Source organism: Sinohyriopsis cumingii, chromosome 4, assembly GCF_028554795.1.
Source record: "Sinohyriopsis cumingii isolate HCF-2022 chromosome 4, ASM2855479v2, whole genome shotgun sequence".
NCBI lineage: Eukaryota > Metazoa > Mollusca > Bivalvia > Unionida > Unionidae > Sinohyriopsis > Sinohyriopsis cumingii.
In genome coordinates this window covers 48,241,937-48,265,126 of record NC_142964.1, presented here as the reverse complement: position 1 = coordinate 48,265,126, position 23,190 = coordinate 48,241,937, and the positions used below count along the sequence as shown (strand labels likewise).

Sequence of the window (23,190 nt, the reverse complement as noted above, 5' to 3'; positions counted from 1 at the left end):
TTCTTCAGCTGATTATTCCTACAGATCAGGATTTGTTACCACATGCAGTGACAGATCTGAGTGTGTGCAGTTTGCAATTGGACTCGACTTATAAGTGAGTATAAATAGTAAGAATGTATATACCTGGTATAATGATTTTGAAAATCCATCAAGGTATAGATATGCATTCAGATCTTTGAGATGTATTTAAAAATTCAACACCTGTCTCATGGAAATATCTCATTGTTCAGCACTTATTTTTCATTGCCTTATGTGGTTATCAGTCAGAAAGTATTGATCAGATCTTGGTCACAAAGGTGTCCAAGGTGATTGTAAGCCCAGACTGTTGAGAGACTTGTTTATAACACTTTTTTAAAAACTGGTACATAGCCAGTGTACAGAATTGATTTTATGAATTTTTGACCCCCCTATAACATTTAGTTTTTATTTAGTTGTTTGCAGTTTTCAATAAAAACAACAGCAGCCTTTGATCTATTGTTCATTTATATGGGTGAACACAGTTCATGATAAAAATGATAGTACAAAAGCCCTATACAATTATGAATCTTGCAATTATAAGAAAAATGTTATCATACATGTCTATGAACATTTTGTTATACAAATGCAGTAATGTATTGTAAACCTGTATTATTTTGTTTTCATACATGTTCATTTTTAGCCCACTAGTATTTTGTATTTTCATACATGTTCATTTTAGCCCACTAGTATTTTGTAATTTCATTCATGTTCAATTTAGCCCACTAGTATTTTGTAATTTCATTCATGTTCATTTTAGCCCACGGTAGTATTTTGTATTTTCATTCGTGTTCATTTTAGCCCACTGTAGTATTTTGTATTTTCATTCATGTTCATTTTTGCCCCTGTAGTATTTTGTATTTTCATTCATGTTCATTTTAGCCCCTGTAGTATTTTGTATTTTCATTCATGTTCATTTTAGCCCACTGTAGTATTTTGTATTTTCATTCATGTTCATTTTAGCCCACTGTAGTATTTTGTATTTTCAGTCATGTTCATTTTAGCCAATATAGTATTTTGTATTTTCAGTCATGTTCATTTTAGCCCACTGTAGTATTTTGTATTTTCATTCATGTTCATTTTTGCCCACTGTAGTATTTTGTATTTTCATTCATGTTCATTTTAGCCTACTATATTTTTTTGTATTTTCATTCATGTTCATTTTAGCCCACTAGTATTTTGTATTTTCATTCATGTTCATTTTAGCCCCAGTAGTATTTTGTATTTTCATTCATGTTCAGTTTAGCCCACTGTAGTATTTTGTATTTTCATTCATGTTCATTTTAGCCCATTGTAATATTTTGTATTTTCATTCATGTTCATTTTAGCCCACTGTAATATTTTGTATTTTCATTCATGTTCATTTTAGCCCACTGTAATATTTTGTAGTTTCATTCATGATCATTTTAGCCTCTGTAATATTTTGTATTTTCATTCATGTTCATTTTAGCCCACTGTAATATTTTGTATTTTCATTCATGTTCATTTGAGCCCACTATAATATTTTGTATTTTCATTCATGTTCATTTGAGCCCACTGTAATATTTTGTATTTTCATTCATGTTCATTTTAGCCCACTGTTGTATTTTGTATTTTCATTCATGTTCATTTTAGCCCCTGTAGTATTTTGTGTTTTCATACATGTTCATTTTAGCCCACTAGTATTTTGTATTTTCATACATGTTCAATTTAGCCCACTAGTATTTTGTAATTTCATTCATGTTCATTTTAGCCCACGGTAGTATTTTGTATTTTCATTCATGTTCATTTTAGCCCATTGTAATATTTTGTATTTTCATTCATGTTCATTTTAGCCCACTGTAATATTTTGTATTTTCATTCATGTTCATTTTAGCCCACTGTATTTTGTATTTTCATTCATGTTCATTTTAGCCCCAGTAGTATTTTGTGTTTTCATACATGTTCATTTTAGCCCAGTAGTATTTTGTATTTTCATACATGTTCAATTTAACCCACTAGTATTTTGTAATTTCATTCATGTTCATTTTAGCCCACTGTAGTATTTTGTATTTTCATTCATGTTCATTTTAGCCCACTGTAGTATTTTGTATTTTCATTCATGTTCATTTTTGCCTCTGTAGTATTTTGTATTTTCATTCATGTTCATTTTAGCCCCTGTAGTATTTTGTATTTTCATTCATGTTCATTTTAGCCCACTGTAGTATTTTGTATTTTCATTCATGTTCATTTTAGCCCACTGTAGTATTTTGTATTTTCATTCATGTTCATTTTAGCCAATATAGTATTTTGTATTTTCATTCATGTTCAGTTTAGCCCACTGTAGTATTTTGTATTTTCATTCATGTTCAGTTTAGCCCATTGTAATATTTTGTATTTTCATTCATGTTCATTTTAGCCCACTCTAATATTTTGTATTTTCATTCATGTTCATTTTAGCCCACTGTAGTATTTTGTATTTTCATTCATGATCATTTTAGCCCCTGTAATATTTTGTATTTTCATTCATGTTCATTTTAGCCCATTGTAATATTTTGTATTTTCATTCATGTTCATTTTAGCCCACTGTAGTATTTTGTATTTTCATTCATGTTCATTTTAGCCCACTATAGTATTTTGTATTTTCATTCATGTTCATTTTAGCCAATATAGTACTTTGTATTTTCATTCATGTTCATTTTAGCCCACTGTAGTATTTTGTATTTTCATTCATGTTCATTTTAGCCTACTATATTTTTTTGAATTTTCATTCATGTTCATTTTAGCCCCTGTAGTATTTTGTATTTTCATTCATGTTCATTTTAGCCCCTGTAGTATTTTGTATTTTCATTCATGTTCAGTTTAGCCCACTGTAGCATTTTGTATTTTCATTCATGTTCATTTTAGCCCATTGTAATATTTTGTATTTTCATTCATGTTCATTTTAGCCCACTGTAATATTTTGTATTTTCATTCATGTTCATTTTAACCCACTGTAGTATTTTGTATTTTCATTCATGATCATTTTAGCCCCTGTAATATTTTGTATTTTCATTCATGTTCATTTTAGCCCATTGTAATATTTTGTATTTTCATTCATGTTCATTTTAGCCCACTGTAGTATTTTGTATTTTCATTCATGTTCATTTTAGCCCACTGTAGTATTTTGTATTTTCATTCATGTTCATTTAGCCAATATAGTATTTTGTATTTTCGTTCATGTTCATTTTAGCCCACTGTAGTATTTTGTATTTTCATTCATGTTCATTTTTGCCCACTGTAGTATTTTGTATTTTCATTCATGTTCATTTTAGCCTACTATATTTTTTTGTATTTTCATTCATGTTCATTTTAGCCCCTGTAGTATTTTGTATTTTCATTCATGTTCATTTTAGCCCCTGTAGTATTTTGTATTTTCATTCATGTTCAGTTTAGCCCACTGTAGTATTTTGTATTTTCATTCATGTTCATTTTAGCCCATTGTAATATTTTGTATTTTCATTCATGTTCATTTTAGCCCACTGTAATATTTTGTATTTTCATTCATGTTCATTTTAGCCCACTGTAGTATTTTGTATTTTCATTCATGATCATTTTAGCCCCTGTAATATTTTGTATTTTCATTCATGTTCATTTTAGCCCACTGTAATATTTTGTATTTTCATTCATGTTCATTTTAGCCCCCTGTTGTATTTTGTATTTTCATTCATGTTCATTTTAGCCCCTGTAATATTTTGTATTTTCATTCATGTTCATTTTAGCCCCTGTAGTATTTTGTATTTTCATTCATGATCATTTTAGCCCCTGTAGCATTTTGTATTTTCATTCATGTTGAGTCTAGCCCACTGTAATATTTTGTATTTTCATTCATGTTCATTTTAGCCCCTGTAGTATTTTGTATTTTCATTAATGTTCATTTTAGCCCCTGTAGTATTTTGTATTTTCATTCATGTTCATTTTAGCCCACTGTAGTATTTTGTATTTTCATTCAGGTTCAGTTAAGTCCACTGTAGTATTTTGTATTTTCATTCATGATCATTTTAGCCCACTGTAATATTTTGTATTTTCATTCATGTTCATTTTAGCCACTGTAGTATTTTGTATTTTCATTCATGATCATTTTAGCCCCTGTAATATTTTGTATTTTCATTCATGTTCATTTTAGCCCATTGTAATATTTTGTATTTTCATTCATGTTCATTTTAGCCCACTGTAGTATTTTGTATTTTCATTCATGTTCATTTTAGCCAATATAGTATTTTGTATTTTCATTCATGTTCATTTTAGCCCACTGTAGTATTTTGTATTTTCATTCATGTTCATTTTAGCCTACTATATTTTTTTGAATTTTCATTCATGTTCATTTTAGCCCCTGTAGTATTTTGTATTTTCATTCATGTTCATTTTAGCCCCTGTAGTATTTTGTATTTTCATTCATGTTCAGTTTAGCCCACTGTAGTATTTTGTATTTTCATTCATGTTCATTTTAGCCCACTGTAGTATTTTGTATTTTCATTCATGATCATTTTAGCCCACTGTAATATTTTGTATTTTCATTCATGTTCATTTTAGCCCACTGTAGTATTTTGTATTTTCATTCATGATCATTTTAGCCCCTGTAATATTTTGTATTTTCATTCATGTTCATTTTAGCCCATTGTGATATTTTGTATTTTCATTCATGTTCATTTTAGCCCACTGTAGTATTTTGTATTTTCATTCATGTTCATTTTAGCCCACTGTAGTATTTTGTATTTTCATTCATGTTCATTTTAGCCAATATAGTATTTTGTATTTTCGTTCATGTTCATTTTAGCCCACTGTAGTATTTTGTATTTTCATTCATGTTCATTTTTGCCCACTGTAGTATTTTGTATTTTCATTCATGTTCATTTTAGCCTACTATATTTTTTTGTATTTTCATTCATGTTCATTTTAGCCCCTGTAGTATTTTGTATTTTCATTCATGTTCATTTTAGCCCCTGTAGTATTTTGTATTTTCATTCATGTTCAGTTTAGCCCACTGTAGTATTTTGTATTTTCATTCATGTTCATTTTAGCCCATTGTAATATTTTGTATTTTCATTCATGTTCATTTTAGCCCACTGTAATATTTTGTATTTTCATTCATGTTCATTTTAGCCCACTGTAGTATTTTGTATTTTCATTCATGATCATTTTAGCCCCTGTAATATTTTGTATTTTCATTCATGTTCATTTTAGCACACTGTAATATTTTGTGTTTTCATTCATGTTCATTTTAGCCCACTGTAGTATTTTGTATTTTCATTCATGTTCATTTTAGCCCACTGTAGTATTTTGCATTTTCATTCATGTTCATTTTAGCCAATATAGTATTTTGTATTTTCATTCATGTTCATTTTAGCCCACTGTAGTATTTTGTATTTTCATTCATGTTCATTTTAGCCCCTGTAGTATTTTGTATTTTCATTCATTTTCAGTTTAGCCCACTGTAGTATTTTGTATTTTCATTCATGTTCATTTTAGCCCACTGTAATATTTTGTATTTTCATTCATGTTCATTTTAGCCCACTGTAGTATTTTGTATTTTCATACATGATCATTTTAGCCCCTGTAATATTTTGTATTTTCATTCATGTTCATTTTAGCCCATTGTAATATTTTGTATTTTCATTCATGTTCATTTTAGCCCACTGTAGTATTTTGTATTTTCATTCATGTTCATTTTAGCCCACTGTAGTATTTTGTATTTTCATTCATGTTCATTTTAGCCAATATAGTATTTTGTATTTTCGTTCATGTTCATTTTAGCCCACTGTAGTATTTTGTATTTTCATTCATGTTCATTTTTGCCCACTGTAGTATTTTGTATTTTCATTCATGTTTATTTTAGCCTACTATATTTTTTTGTATTTTCATTCATGTTCATTTTAGCCCCTGTAGTATTTTGTATTTTCATTCATGTTCAGTTTAGCCCACTGTAGTATTTTGTATTTTCATTCATGTTCAGTTTAGCCCATTGTAATATTTTGTATTTTCATTCATGTTCATTTTAGCCCACTGTAATATTTTGTATTTTCATTCATGTTCATTTTAGCCCACTGTAGTATTTTGTATTTTCATTCACGATCATTTTAGCCCCTGTAATATTTTGTATTTTCATTCATGTTCATTTTAGCCCACTGTAATATTTTGTATTTTCATTCATGTTCATTTTAGCCCACTGTTGTATTTTGTATTTTCATTCATGTTCATTTTAGCCCCTGTAATATTTTGTATTTTCATTCATGTTCATTTTAGCCCCTGTAGTATTTTGTATTTTCATTCATGTTCATTTTAGCCCCTGTAGCATTTTGTATTTTCATTCATGTTGAGTCTAGCCCACTGTAATATTTTGTATTTTCATTCATGTTCATTTGAGCCCCTGTAGTATTTTGTATTTTCATTAATGTTCATTTTAGCCCCTGTAGTATTTTGTATTTTCATTCATGTTCATTTTAGCCCACTGTAGTATTTTGTATTTTCATTCAGGTTCAGTTTAGTCCACTGTAGTATTTTGTATTTTCATTCATGTTCATTTTTGCCCACTGTAGTATTTTGTATTTTCATTCATGTTCAGTCTAGCCCACTGTAATATTTTGTATTTTCAATCATGTTCAGTTTAGTCCACTGTAGTATTTAGTATTTTCATTTATGTTCATTTTAGCCCAGTTCATAGGAAGATAATAGGTGTTTTATAGTTAATACACTTCTTTCATCTTTCAGAAATGTGTGTTGCCAGTGCAATCACATTTCACTCATGCTGGTCAAATACAGCATATATGCTTTTAATATTGCAGTATACTTTCAGCATCAGCACTCATCTAGGTGATTTCCAGCACGGAGAGTAGTTTTTGTTGGTCACCTCTATGATGTAAAGGTGGGCTATTATTCTACCCCATCATCAGCATCCACACAAACAACAGCATTTACCATCTATACTCGCATGTCAGTCAAGTCCAACTGCAAACACCATAGATCCTGATCTGCCATACCATAATGCACCTGCAGATCAGGGTCTATGCTGTGTCTTGTACTGATTAGTCCTCAATTACTGCACAGAACAAGATCTGCCAGCACATTATGTGATGACAGATCTGGGTCTGTGCAGTTTGAGTACGGCTCGGCTTATCAGCGAGCATATACGGTACATATGTGCATGCTGCCCTCTTTGAATGTCAACCATTCTTTACTCCTATGTAATGGGAAACAGTTTGGAGTAGGGTTCATAGCACCTACTGCAGGTGATGGGGTTGAATGGGCTAGATGGGCACGAACTTATATAATAGCTATACATTCTTGGTTAAGGTTCTGCATTTAACTCGGGTGTTTTGCACATTGTACAAATACTGTATATCTGGAATATGAAGCTTGGCAGAAGGGATGAATCTCAACAAGTACTACACCCTAATCACAAATGCAGGTCATTCATACCTACATTTCACACTTCACTGACTTAATTTTGTTATTTTATAAGCTCTGTTCATGATAGGATCATTGAAATGTATGTATCTGTATTAGTACCACAAATTTACCACAAACAATGGTCACTGTATCCAAAATTTAAATTTTTACTGGTGTAGATTATATTTTTGCATTTTGATCATAAATAAGTAGGTTTTAGCATCATGCATGCACTACATAATCATCACAAATGTAGGTTGCTGTGACCTCTATTTCATGCTTCATTTGCTTTGGTCCATCATTGTGTTTGAAGTTCATTCCACATGCTATGTTTATACCTGGTCATCAAAGTCAATAATTGTATCTCTATTAATAACATATTCTTACCACAAAAGAACATCACTGTGACCTACATTAACATTTTACTGGCTTAAGGTTTTATGTTTAGCTCATGATATATAAGTTTGAGCATATGTACTATTTGTTGTACCTTGATTCCTGAATGTTGGTATGAAGATACATGCTGGTAAAACTATAGGCCTTTCACAGAAATAGGTCACTGTGACCTATATTTCATGCTTCGCTGACTTAGTAAAATGTTGTTTTTATGTTTATTTCTCAAGCTTCATCTGTCCTAGAATCACCTTTGCAAATACCACGCTGTTGCCATGAGGAATGTTACAATGAATAAAATTTCACATTTTACTTGCTCAGGTTACTTTTTGCATTTAGCTCATGAGCAAATAGTTTTTAGCACAGCATATAAACTGTATATACTATATTGCATGTTTTTGTATAAGTTGGATATAACTTATATGCAAAGTATCTCTCAAAACTTGACAAGCTCAAAGCATCTCTTAACTTCACAAGCCAAAAGTATGTCTCATACCTTGACAGCTCAAAGTATCTGTCATAACTTGACAAGCTCCAAGTATCTCTAACTTGACAGGCCTAAAGTATCTCTCATGACTTGACAAGCCCAAAGTATCTCTCATAACTTGACAAGCTCAAAGTATCTCTCATGACTTGACAAGCCTAAAGTATCTATAACTTGACAGGCCTAAAGTATCTCTCATAACTTGACAGGCCTAAAATATCTCTCATAACTTGACAGGCCTAAAGTATCTCTCATGACTTGAAAAACCATAGTATCTCTCATAACGTGACAAGTCCAAAGTATCTCTCATAACTTGACAAGCCCAAATTATCTCTCGTAACTTGACAAGCCCGAAGTAATGTTCTCCATCTGTATCAAATCCCATGTCACCAACATCCACCCACCCAATTAACTTATCTCTCATGACTTGACAAGCCTAACATATCTATAACTTGACAGGCCTAAAGTATCTCTCATAACTTGACAGGCCTAAAGTATTTATCATGACTTGACAGGCCTAAAGTATTTCTCATTACTTGACAAGCCTAGAGTATCTTTAACTTGACAGGCCTAAAGTATCTCTCATAACTTGACAGACCTAAAGTATATATCATGACTTGAGAGGCCTAAAGTATCTCTCATGACTTGACAAGCCATAGTATCTCTCATAACTTGACAAGTCCAAAGTATCTCTCATAACTTGACAAGCCCAAAGTATCTCTCGTAACTTGACAAGCCCAAAGTAATGTTCTCCATCTGTATCAAATCCCATGTCACCAACATCCACCCACCCAATTAACTTTTCTCTCATGACATGACAAGTTCAAAGTATCTATAGCTTGACAGGCCTAAAGTATCTTTCATAACTTGACAGGCCTAAAATGTATATAATAACTTGACAGGCCTAAAGTATTTCTCATGACTTGACAAGCCCAGAGTATCTTTAACTTGACAGGCCTAAAGTATCTCTCATAACTTGACAGACCTAAAGTATCTCTCATGACTTGACAAGCTCTCATGACTTGACAAGCCCAAAGTATATCTCATGACTTGACAAGCCCAGAGTATCTCTCGTAACTTGACAAGCCCAAAGTAATGATATCCATCTGTATCAAATCCCATGTCACCAACATCCACCCATCCAATTAACTTATCTCTCATGACTTGACAAGCCCAAAGTATCTGTAACTTTACAGGCCTAAAGTATCTCCCATAACTTGACAGACCTAAAGTATCTGTCATAACTTGACAGGCCTAAAGTATTTCTCATGACTTGACAAGCCCAGAGTATCTCTAACTTGACAGGCCTAAAGTATCTCTCATAACTTGACCGGCCTAAGGGATCGCACATAACTTGACAGGCCTAAAGTATGTCTCAAGACTTGAGAAGCCCAAGGTATCTCTCATAGCTTGACATGCCCAAAGTATATCTCATGACTTGACAAGCCCAAATTATCTCTCATAACTTGATAAGCCCAAAGTAATGTTCTCCATCTGTATCAAACCCCATGTCACCAACATCTGCCCAACCCAATTAACTTATCTCTCATGACTTGACAAGCCCATAGTATCTATAACTTGACAGGCCTAAAGTATCTCTCATAACTTTTCGACAGGCCTAAAGTATTTCTCAAGACTTGACAAGCCCAGAGTATCTCTAACTTGACAGGCCTAAAGTATCTCTCATAACTCTCATAACTTGACAGACCTAAAGCATCTCTTGTAACTTGACAGGCCTAAAGTATCTCTCATGACTTGACAAGCCTAAAGTATCTCTTATGACTTGACAAGCCTAAAGTATATCTCATAACTTGACAAGCCCAAAGTATCTCTCATGACTTGACAAGCCCAAAGTATCTCATAACTTGACAAGCCTAAAGTAATGTTCTCTATGTGTATCAAATCCCATGTCACCAACATCCACCCACCCAATTAACTTTTACACCAGTATTCATGGTTGTCATGAATTAAGCAGATAAAGACACAGTGAACCAATTGCCTATTTGTACAAGAAATTATTAGACCCCATACACAATCCACACAGTATGTACTAACAGATATATTCGTTTTTGAGCAAGGAACCCAGTTGAAAAAAGTTCACAGTCTCACAGGACACACATCACGGGTTTGGAAGATTGTTGCACTTCTCTTACCTCACCATACACAGAGTCTTTCTTTGTAATTTATTTTTAAAATGAAAAACACAGTGGGTAGAAGATGTTATTTTTATTCTAGTAAAGGCTACAAGCTCATCAGATTAAATTGATAGTTGGTGTGATATAGATTTTCAAAATAATCTGCTTAGGAACAATATATATATATATATATATATTGTACTACTTTCATGTATGTTGCAATTTATCTGTACTTTGTTCTTTTTAACGCAAAACTCACGCCTACTGAGAATATTATTATAAAGAGATAACTGTAGTAGCCAGATGTGTTTAGAATTGTTTCAGTTATATTTATGAATGCTGTATAACAAACAAAAATATTTCATAGTGAGTGTGTTGTTTACCATATATATTTGCATATAAGCCAAATCGAACAGCAAGCAACATACAACCTGATCAGGGTCTATGTTGTTTGTTCTGATTACTTCTAACAAACTGCATATATACAGATCTGCCAGTTCATTGGACTTTATAGTTGGACTTAACTTATATGTGAGCATAAAAGGTAACATTTTTTTTTTTTTTAGGGATTGGTTATGAGACTTCAAAGAGAATGGCAATGATGGGGCTGAACGTCATCATTGTTACTCGGTCAGATGAACGAGGAAGTGAGGTAAATTTTGAGCAGTCTGTAATTGTTTAGCTTGATTGTATCACCTGTGAATTATTGCATGACATAGGTGTCACTTTTTAGCCATGCAGGGCCTTCCCTTAAGCAGCTGGTACTGGTGGCAAATTTTACCACCTATTGTTAGCTCTACTGGTCACTTGCTTATCGGATGGTATATTGTCCATTGTCCAGTGTCCATTGTTCCATTAGCGCAAGTTTGTTATTGCTAATCAACCCAAACTACCAGAAGAATTGCCTTGAAACTTTACATACTTTCTTCTCATGGTCTAGTTGTCCTGCATGGCCATCATGGCAGCCATCTTGAGAATCTTGTTGTTACTACTATAGTCTCCTGAATGGTCATGGGGTTTTACCGAAAGACTTTTTATGATGTCTAGCTGGTGTTAAATAATAATGATGCTGATATGACATCCAGTATAATTCCTCTTTGGTGTATCCAAGGAATTCCAAAAGACTGGATATGTGGAAAATTTCCCACAGTATTGACATTGCTAGCTTATATTATGGTCTGTTGTAAGTCATCCATCATCTGTCATCCATAAATTTGCACAAGTTATTACTACTACTCCTTACCTACAAACATTATGAACAAATTCATCGTATAAACTAGTTAATCCATATGAAAATGGTGCTGCTCAGACCTACAGTATGGCTGCCACAATAGTCATTGTGAAAATGTTCTAATCAATTATTATTGAATTTTGCTAAAAGACTTCTATGATGTCTAGTTGGTACCAAATGAGAATGGTGCTAATTTGACATCAAGCATGGAAACAGTCCTATAAATCTTGTTATCACAACTCTACTTGAACATAAAGTTGTATAGAAAATAGCGCTGATCACCAGGTCCTAAATGAAAATGCGGCGAGTCATATATCCAATATGGCTGTTATGCCAACTGTTTTAAAACTCTTGTTGCCACTATGTCCCCCTGAATGGATGATTATTATGGCAAGTGGTTTTCACCAAAACACTTCTAATAATGTCAGGACCGCTCCGGTGGTCTAGTGGTTAGAGCGTCCACCCCTGATGCAGGAGGTCGTGGGTTCGAAGAGTCATACAAAAGACTTCTGAAAATGGTACTAACAGCTGCCTCGCTAAGCGCTCAGCATTAAGAGGTAGTGTTATGACTGGTGGGCCTGGTGTCAGGATAATGTGACTTGGTGGGACATCATGCTACATGTCTGTGGCATGATGCCCCAGTGCTAGACATCACTTTAAACTGCCACACTGCAGACATTGTACTGATATGACTGGCATTTTTTTAAAGCTACATTAAAAATCTAAATCACACTCACTCTAATAATGTTCGCTTTGTCATAAATGAAAATGGTGCCCAGCTGGCATGCAGTATGTGTATCACAGTCAAGCTAATTTCAAAATCCATGTATTGCTGAAGAATGTCATACTAGATAGTTTTAACACTTGACACTTAAAAGGAAGAAATGGTCTCATCTTGAATCCCTGGAACATCTTCTGCCCAGTTGAGTGTCAGTCCCTTTCAGGGACAGTGTTCTGTCACTGTTTCATGTTAAGAATGTATGTTTAAAAAAAATGCTCCAGGAACACTAGTCTGAGTTTTCTTTGACTCTTGCCACCCCATTTTTGATATTTGGACATTTATGACCCCAACATAAATATCCAAATATCAAAAATGGGGTGACAAGGGTCAGAAGAAACTCGGGCTACAGGAGCACATACAACTGCACCATTTCTACATCTTTGATTTCAGAATTTTCTTGGGGGATCATGGCCCTGGACTGCCCTTGTAAACTCTTTTTTTGCTGCACTTCCACCTGTTTAGAAAATTAGAGAAAACCCTGGCAGTGACAGCTGTGGCATCATTGCTGACAACCATTACATTTTGTGAAAGTCAGATAACATCTTTATATAGTCGATTATAGTTCAAGTCCAACTGCAGACAGCATTGATCCAGATACATTGTTGCATAATGTGCCTTTGTAGTTTGTTAGGAGTAATCAGTAGAACAAACAAAACAGACCCAAAGTGCTGGTGCATTATGTGATGGCAGATCAGGGTCTGTGTTGCTTGCAGTTGGACCTTTACCTGGTTATATACAGTTCATCAGTGACTTTATGCAACTGAAATTTTGGTATAATGTTACAGCCAAAACTGTATAAAAGGTCACCCATGGTCCAAGAGAAACTGACCTTGAAGAGCAGGCAACCTTGATGCATGTATGTAGGTGAATGTGCACTTTGCAACAGCTGTATGTTCAGATATGGGGTTTGTTGTATCTGACCCTTGCATACCTGTGCCTGCTATATAGAAACCAGTGCCATAGCAGTTTCACCTTTTCTCATATACATGTACTTATTGTTTGGATCCTGCTGTTCTTGGACTCTAGGACACCTGTCTCACTTGTGTTAGCATAAAGCTATGGTATTGTAATATTGTTAGCAGACAGCAGGCCAGCGCTGCCATCACCTCTACTCTTACAAGAACCCTTGTGTGCTCCACATGTGGGAGAGACTTTGATTGGCCTCACTGGTCATCTTCATACACACTGCTTGACAACAGATAACTGAAGCAGTGATCATGAACAACACCGATGGATAAAAATTCAACAGGTACAACATGGCATTCCATGAAACTGTTATTGATTATACAATGAAAATGGAATCCATCAACTGTTTTATGAAGCTTGTACCATTACCCCCTTAAAAGGATAACTTCTACATAAGTCCAAGTACAACATTTGAGACAGAGACTTCAGTGTTTGGGATATAACTGATCGTGATTGTAGTAGAGCTGTACAGATATCATGTTTATTGTGAATATTGATGTTTGTATAGCTATGCAGTACGTATATACTCATGTTGATTGTGAATATTGATGTTTGTATAGCTATGCAATACCGTATATACTCATGTTTATTGTGGATATTGATGTTTGTATAGCTATGCAGTACCGTATATACTCATATTTATTGTGAATGTTGATGTTTGCATAGCTATGCAGTACCGTATATACTCATGTTTATTGTGAATATTGATGTTTGCATAGCTATGCAGTACCGTATATACTCATATTTATTGTGAATATTGATGTTTGTATAGCTATGCAGTACCGTATATACTCATATTTATTGTGAATATTGATATTTGTATAGCTATGCAGTACTGTGTATACTTACTTTTAAGTTAACTCCAGCTGCAAAACTGAAGAGATCCAGATATGCCATCGCATAATGCGCCAAGAGATATGGGTCTTTTTAGTTTTTTAGTAGTAATTAGTAGAACAAACATAAACCCCAAACTGCCTGTGTTTTTTTAATGGAAGATCAGGTTCTATGTAGTTTGCATTTAAACTTGACTTACAAGTTAGTATATATGGTAGTTGGTATTGCTGCTCCCATATTGTGATAAATTTGCTCTTTAGAACTACATTTAATAAGATTTGTAATTTTTTTTAAAAAGTATTTACACCTGCAAGTAAATGAAGTTATTAGATTTGCACACAGGTTTACTTTTTAAATTTATTTCCAGACTTTATCTTATTATTGGCTAAGACTGTTTTGAAAAGTTAGTGAGTCAGTGTGTAAATGCTGAGATAGAATTAAATTGTGACAAGAAAGTCAGATCCATTATAAGTGATTCACATAAAATGAGTGCAAGGTGTATATTGGGATACAAATTGTATTTACACCTTTGGTATTGTTGTTGTAGGGTTTAACGCCATTTTTCAGCACACGATAGACTATTCATGGCTGCCAGTATAAATGATGGAAGAAGAACCTGGGAAAACCCCGGAAAGAACCACTGACCCATGAGAAGCTGCTGGCAAGCTTTTAATATCTCACATACCCACATTGGCAGAATCCGAGACTCAAACCCAGGCAGTCAGGTGAGATGGCAGTAATCCATAACGGCGAGCGCTTTGGACCACTAAGTGTTTTGGGGCCCCCAGACTTTTGTTTCATTTTTATTTTATCACAGACTGGGTTCCTAAACTTTCGTTTGTAGATGAGCTAAGTACTCAGAAATTCTACATACCCACCCCTAGAGTGGAGTTGAGATGTAGTGATCCCTGGCAATGGTGAAGTGGGTAAATTAATATGTACCAAGAAAAGTATAGGCAAAATTTTCCTTCGATCTGCAAGTACAGTTGTTGTCATTATTATTATTATTATTATTATTGTTATTGCTTTGAACTCTGGCCAAGTGATACCAAAGACATATAAAAATGGTACTAGCAGTTGCCTTGCTAGGCACTCAGCAGTAAGAGGTTAATGTTAGGACTGGTCAGCCTGGTACCAGGATAATGTGACTGGGGGGACTTATGCCATGAGTCTGTGGCATGATTCCTAAGTGCTAGACCGCACTATAACTATAAACTGCAGACATCGTATCAATATCACTCAAATTGTTAAAGCTATATTAAAAATCTAAAAATGCCCACACACATTATTATTAATAATATTATTATTATTATTATTATTATTATTATTATAGGCGATAAAGCAGATGGAACAGGAGTTTCAGGAGGCAAAAGCAAGGAAGAAAAAGGGTGATATGCTGCCTGCGGTAGAGAAGCTTGATGTTGAGTACATGATATGTAATCTTGCCTCTCTAAAATCTGTTATGACCTTCATCGAAAAGTTCAAGGCCTCCAAACGAGAGTTACACGTTCTTATATGCAATGCCAGCACCTATGCTATTCATGAAGGTAAGAATGCAACTGTCATTTTAAATGACGTCATTGTTGGACATAACTGAGGGCTACTTCTGCATTTTACTGTTGATTGTATCAGATCCATGACACTTGAAATAATTTCTTTGAATCAGAATAAATTATGATAGAAAATACATTAGTTGAGAGAACAGAAAGCAGGTTTTCTGACAGTGTTGATGTTAGTAATTGTGTGCTGAATTTTTATTGCTAGGAAGCTTGTAAAAGTGAAACTTTAGATTCCTGGGTTAGTACATTGACCTCCCACTTTTACAGTTTTAAGGGGAGTCATAAATGTTTAAAACATTATACAGAAGGGAGGTAAATGTTGTTACTTTGCTATTTCAGCATTCATGTTTTTGTCGGTTTGTTAAATCTTTTTCACCCAGATAAATAATTTTTCATAATTATATTTTTTTAAAAAACCTATCACTAAAAAGAAAACAAAAACAAATTGAACATCTATAAGTGATACAAAATAATAAAATTGAAAATGACACAATATTTATAGAATATGCCAGTATTTTGTACTAAATATGACTGAGGATATCTCACAATTTGAAGGGGCCCTGAGTGGCCGAGTGGTTTAATGTGCTCTCCGTTATGGATCACTGCCATCTCACCTCAGTCTGCTTTGGTTCAAGTCTAGGATTTGGCCAATGTGGGTATGTGAGAAAGCTTCCAGTAGCTTCTCGTGGGTCGGTGGTTCTTTGTGGGGTTTTCCTGGGTTCTTCCTCCACCATTAATACTGGCCGCCATACATAGCCTATCATGTGCTGAAAAATGGTGTTAAATCCCACAACAACAACAACAACAACAACAACACAATTTGAACTTTATTGCACAACAAAGAATGTGTTTTTATATTAAAGTATAATTATATATTGTTAAGTCAGTCAAGACAATAATTTAGAGGGAGAAAATACTTTGCACCATGATAAGAGAGACATTTATAATGACAACAGGAAACAGGAAAAATAGCATAGCTACTGATACCATATAACAGCTAAACAAAAACAACATTTAATAGCAAACAAATAAAACAATCATCATGATAATCATCAGTTGAGAATTTTTGTTTGATATTGAGTCATGATTTCAGAAATCTGCTTAGCATCTAATTTTGGCTTTCATATTTTATAATGAACTCTGAACTGTCACAGCAAAAAATGTTTTACATCAAGTGAGTAGCCTTACACTAGATATTCCTAACATTTGTAATATCCATTGAACAGGTAGGAAATAAGTTCAGCATTTTTTTCAGACCTGAGTGTTTCCCATCATGCAGTAAAATGGGTTCTGCTCTAGTTGTTGTGGAAGAATAATTAACCTGTACTGAAGTTAGTACTTAAATTCATCTAAAACATTTAGTAAGACCATAGAGTATATAATAATTATTTAGAGTAGATACTTAATTTAGAGTAGATACTTAATTTAGAGTAAATACCTAATTTAGAGTAGATACCTAATTTAGAGTAGATACTTAATTTAGAATAGATATCTAATTTAGAGTAGATACTTAATTTAGAGTAGATACTTAATTTTGACAGGCTAAGTAAAGACCAATGTTTGACAAAGTTAAAGCTTAGACCGATGCTTAGCATACTGGTTGGTAAGTTTGCTGATTTCAGGTAATGTTGTAAAACCAGTCTTTCACTGTCGAAGAAATGATTGACTATCACATGCATCACTGCACTTATACAATTCTTTTCAGATGTTTGAAGGATTAAACAGTACATTGTATTTGATTTATAGAAACAATTAAGAAATATTAAAGGTCTGACAGGCTAATGTTGGTAATATAAGACACAGCCAAGGCCAAAAAAGATGTTCACATATCACATACCACAGTAATCTTTAGGCTCTTATTACTATTTTTTAATTAAAAATTAATCAAAATAATCTCCAATTTTCATCAGCGTACAGATTTCATTAACTACTTATTCATGTTGAGCATCAGCATTCATTTCTATGAAGCCATTACTGTATTCTGTGATTGTCAGCTATTGTGTTTGCTAAGTGGCTGTTGAACATCTGAAATAGCTATCTTGACAAAGCCAGTGCTAGGTTTGCCATTTGAGCTCTTCATCTATACCATACCTATTACACCAGTATTTATAAGTTTGCAGTAATTGATCCTGCCTTTTATTGGATGTGCCATATATACTTGCTTGTAAGTTGGAATCAGTTTCAAACTACCCAGTACGTAAATCATGATCTGCCATAGAATCATGGAACTGGAAGATCTGAGTCTATGCAGTTTATTTGGAGTAATCAGTGGAACAAACACATAGACCAAGATCTATAGGCTTTTTATGCACTGGCAGATCAGGAACTATGTTGTTTGCAGTTGGTGAGGTAATACATAATTAGTTCTGTTAAGACAAGTGAGTATGACCTTCAAATACAGGCTGCTTGTTTGGAGTAATTAGTAGAAAAAATAAATCAGACAATTGATCTGATGGTGAATTATTTGACAGCAGATCAGGGTCTATGTTCTTTCTAGTTGGGATTGACTTATACACGAGTATATATGGTGTGTGTGTGTGATTAGGATTTTTAACATAGCTTTAACAATTTTTCAGCCATATCGCTATGATGTCTGCAGAGTGGCATTTTATAGTGATGTCTAGCACTGGGGCATCATGCCGCAGACATGTAGCATTATGTCTCACCCAGTCACATTATCCGGACACCAGGCTGACCAGTCCTAAGACTAACCTCTTAATGCTGAGTGCCTAGCGAGGCAGCTGTTAGTACCATTTTTGACAGCAGATCAGGGTCTGTGTTCTTTCCAGTTGGGACTGACTTATACATGAGTATATATGGTACACATCAGCTAAATGCTATGACATTTTGAAGTGAACATGTGGGTTGCTTGTATACAACCTTCATAAGTATAATTTAGTGCAATCTCTGCTTCTACCTTTATGCTATTAATAGTAATGTTATTGATAAGGTCAGCTCAGGTCAGCATTCCTGCTGAACGTAGGACATATGCATTACAGATTATATGTACACTATATGTACCCCCCAAAAATTGTGGGAGGTTTGTGTATTAAATGAGGGCAGTAAAATATGTGCTTCATTGGCACAGTTACCATCTTAAATTGATGCATATTAAATGGGAAATACACCTTTAGTGAAAACACAGAAGGCATATATAATGGTTTACACTTTTTAGAGAACGATATACATGTATACTGTTTGTACATACATGTTATATTTAGCATGAATACTATCAACACCATATACTCACCGCAAACCTCATCATATACATTGAATCCACAATACAAGTAATTCCATCAAAAAAATGCACACACAAAGATTTAAAATATTCAATAATTTTGTCACAGATCATAATGGTCTGAATTCAGTGGATAAACATAGCACAATCACGTAACGAATGATGAAGCACATTTACTTTTCAGTATGTCCCAAGTCGGTAAAAGTTAGTTTGCATTTTAAGCTGCTGTTGGTAGCATTCGTAAACACAAACGTTTTCCCCTGCAGAAAAGAAACTTTCACGGCACAGTAAATGTGTTCCAATCCCATTGGAAAATGAAAAAAAACCCCATCAGATTGCATTGCTTTTTTTTAAGTTTAGTATTTACTTCTGTGAAGAATAAATCTTTGTTTTTATTGAAGATTGTAACTGGCTTTCTTTGATGAAAGGTAACTGTGTTATTGAAGTCACTGCTAAAGGTCAGCTTTGGAGGACCAAACAAATGCCCATTTGTTATAGTGGTGGCAACATCAAATGATTGTATTGCATGATTGAGACTGATTTTTTTTGTTCTTCATTTGCTTTTTATGTTTTCATAACAGTCGGTCTTCAAAGGTAATGTTTTCTTTGTAATTTCAGCAAACTATTTTATCTGGGTACTTTTAAAAAAAGGAATTGGTTGTTGTTTGGTCGATTGTAGCTACAGTTGCTCCCTGCCTATTTAATAGACCAACAAGTAAGACCAGGGATTTTTTTTTTTTTACATTTGTGGTAGCGGAGTGATGCTGCCTTCTACTCATGTGTCAGAAATTTAGCAAAGGGTCAACAGACGATAAAGAAGCAGGTGTTCTGGTCTGATAACAAGGATTAATACAGAAAATGTGGGTGTTCTGAAGGAATTAATTCTGAGTGGAAAGAAGAGTAATTTTACTTACCATCTACACACAAATGTCAGTCTATATAAATATATTACTTTATAGTAAGCAGCCAAAAATCTGACGAAAGATAGATTATGAGATAATGCCTCGTCCGGTTAGTCTCCGCTACCAGAAATGTCAACAACAAAAGAAATGGATATCTCACAACATATAGTACTCATGTTTGATGTCAAGATAAGTTGATTATGATAAAACAATGCACTGTTAAGATGGTTTGTCAATGTGGACAAAGAAATTGTTTATGTAACAATAGATAAATTTCAGTGCATTTTATATCAAGTTTGTGGCTTCCTTTCAAGGGGCCTCTGAATTTCTCCACTCCAAAACAATGGTTGTATATACAAGTTTAAACAGCTAACAATGTCGCCAATAAAACACTTGGCAGATGTATATTTTGCCGCCAATAAGGAAAATAAAATCGCAGTTTGCAACATTGGCGAAGCCCTATTGATAATGTTTTACACTTTATTTTGCCTACTTTTTAAGAAGAAAAAACTATTTTTTCGTGTATGAGAAAAATACATAAAATTTCAGGAGCCACACCAAGATCGTCTGTATTATTCATGTATGATCTCTTCCCCGAAATGAAAATAAATTTTTAACATTTTTTGTGTACATTTAAGAAATAATTTTTTTTGTGTGTGTGAGAAAAATAAGTGTATATAAATTTCGGTAGCCACACCACAACTGTGTAATATTCAAATCTGTGTTATAACAGAGTGTGCTATAGCGGTGTCACACTGTATAGTGCAATGACAGAACTGTACAATTAAAGAGAGCTATATATTAATCTTATTATTATTTCTATTATCATCACAAGAGGTAGTGTTATTGAGAATGCGTGACTGTGGGTATTATATGCATTATATATCAATAAGTGTAATATTTATAGGTTACTGCATTTGGTAGGGAAAATATGAACGAGTTTTGGGATGGAATACTGCATGAACTTGTGAGTGCAGTATATCCTTCCGACAAAATGAGTTCATATTTTCCCATACAAATGCAGTAACCTTTTTATTATATGCTCATTTTTTTAATTCTACCTAAGGTTTAATTATATAAACAAAATACACTACAAGAAACAACGTAAATGAATGAATGCCATATTCCAAACTAAATATACAAGCGCAGATTTGTCATTACACAATGACATCATTATTAATGCACACATAACTGCGCCCAGATAAATTTGAACTTAGTCGCGTGCTTGACATAACTTTTGAAAGAAAATGGCGTGTCTAGTCAAAATTGAAATTTGCAGTCATATTGTGAATGAATGCGCATTGCAACAACTTTTCCATTTGATCTGGAATGAATATATTTGGTATTTTGTTTCGATTCAACGAAAGTTTGTGATTTTAGACTGGATTCATCTGTGCAAATTATACGTGAAATACATTGGACTGAAGTGGCGCGGGAGAAGCGTGTTTACGTGTGCAGATGTGTTTCTGTTTCTGTCATTGAATGTTTGAAATAATAACGTGGGAAAAATATGAAGTCTTTAAATTGCAATTATCAAAAAGACTGTATGGAATTTAATGCTTATTTCATTTTGAGTGCAGTAAGGAGGATGCAGTTGCACTTATCATTGAAATTACAGCAGAATTTCAAAATGTGTAATCCAGATTGAAAACCTATGACTTGGCTCATGTAATTTGGATTTGCAGAATTAAGAAAAAACATTTTGAGGAAATTCAGGATGTAAAACTGTAAGTATATTTTATTTTTGCATTCTTATCACCAGATAAAGAAGACTGTATATGCCTTGTCACTTGTATGCTATTTGTAAGGACCTAATCTTCCGTCTTTTATATAATGTAGCTAGCCTAAATCCGTAACATTGTATCAACGCGGAATGTGCCAAACAGCTGGTTTCTTTTGCAGTCCACGAAACATGTTTTAGTTCATTCAGAAACAAATTTAAACAACCACAACGTAAAGAGCCTCTTACGCGAGTGTCTATGATTTGTTTACAAATCAAAAGTGCTGGCGTCTGCATCAAAGTTTGTTTACAATAGAAAGTAGTTCCTTTATTCACGTGAATGCTATATGTGTATTGTCACACACGTTCAGTATCGGGGAATATTGAATGATTCTGACAATGTAAAGTTAATGGGGAAAGAAATGAGCATATAATAATATTTGCATATATTCAGCTTTTTGTGTTTGTTCTTTGATTATTGCCTGTCCCAAACATTCATTGTCCCCTATCTTAAGTATTTGACTTAGTATAGGGGAGTTCATGACATAGACAACATAGACTTTGATCTTCAGGTACATTATGTGATGGTGGATCAGGGTCTATGTTGTTTGCAGTTGAACCCAGCTTATAAGCAAGTATAGCTGGTAGTTCTCATGCATGTACTCCATGGTGTGATCATCATTTCTCATGCATATACTCCATGGTGTGATCATCATTTCTCATGCATGTACTCCATGGTGTGATCATCATTTCTCATGCATATACTCCATGGTGTGATCATCATTTCTCATGCATGTACTCCATGGTGTGATCATCATTTCTCATGCATGTACTCCATGGTGTGATCATCATTTCTCATGCATGTACTCCATGGTGTGATCATCATTTCTCATGCATGTACTCCATGGTGTGATCATCATTTCTCATGCATGTACTCCATGGTGTGATCATCATTTCTCATGCATATACTCCATGGTGTGATCATCATTTCTCATGCATGTACTCCATGGTGTGATCATCATTTCTCATGCATGTACTCCATGGTGTGATCATCATTTCTCATGCATATACTCCATGGTGTGATCATCATTTCTCATGCATATACTCCATGGTATGATCATCATTTCTCATGCATGTACTCCATGGTGTGATCATCATTTCTGAAAGAAGGAATGTGATGGAAATAGCAATCTTTTCTCAGTGAATATCAACGAATTAGAATTTTTGCTGTCTTGTGTCATAAGTTGGCTTGAAATGAACAAAGTTATGTATGAAAACCATGTGACCCATTTCTTGTTCATGATAAGTCATTAACTATGGCCTGTCCAATGAAATGAAGTGGATTATAATAAGTTTTTTAAGGATAGTTTTATTTCCCAAAATTTAACTATTTGATGAGCTGGAAAAACAAGATTACTATAAAAAGACATCTATATTGTGTACATAAATAATGTTGTTTTGGGGGTTGGCATTTTCTGTATCCCCCCCCCCCCAATCAAACCCCACCCCTACAACTCATGCACATTTTCATTTACAAATTCTTTTGTGT

At 33.8% G+C, this 23,190-nt stretch overlaps 1 protein-coding gene across 2 annotated transcripts in view; it reads left to right on the top strand.

The window, feature by feature from the left end:
• LOC149801120 (polyprenol dehydrogenase-like) overlaps positions 1 to 23,190 on the top strand; it is a 63,696-nt gene that overhangs the window by 6,687 nt on the left and 33,819 nt on the right. The window contains exons 1-3 of one of the 2 annotated variants that reach the window (XM_089955146.1): positions 6,809 to 6,874; positions 10,977 to 11,062; positions 15,556 to 15,769. In XM_089955146.1, the coding sequence (XP_089811272.1) occupies positions 11,003 to 11,062; positions 15,556 to 15,769 (274 nt within the window). In that variant the 5' untranslated portion in view covers positions 6,809 to 6,874; positions 10,977 to 11,002. Of the gene's footprint in view, positions 1 to 6,808; positions 6,875 to 10,976; positions 11,063 to 15,555; positions 15,770 to 23,190 lie in introns of those variants that run through there. The other variant, XM_089955145.1, reaches the window with a different exon arrangement.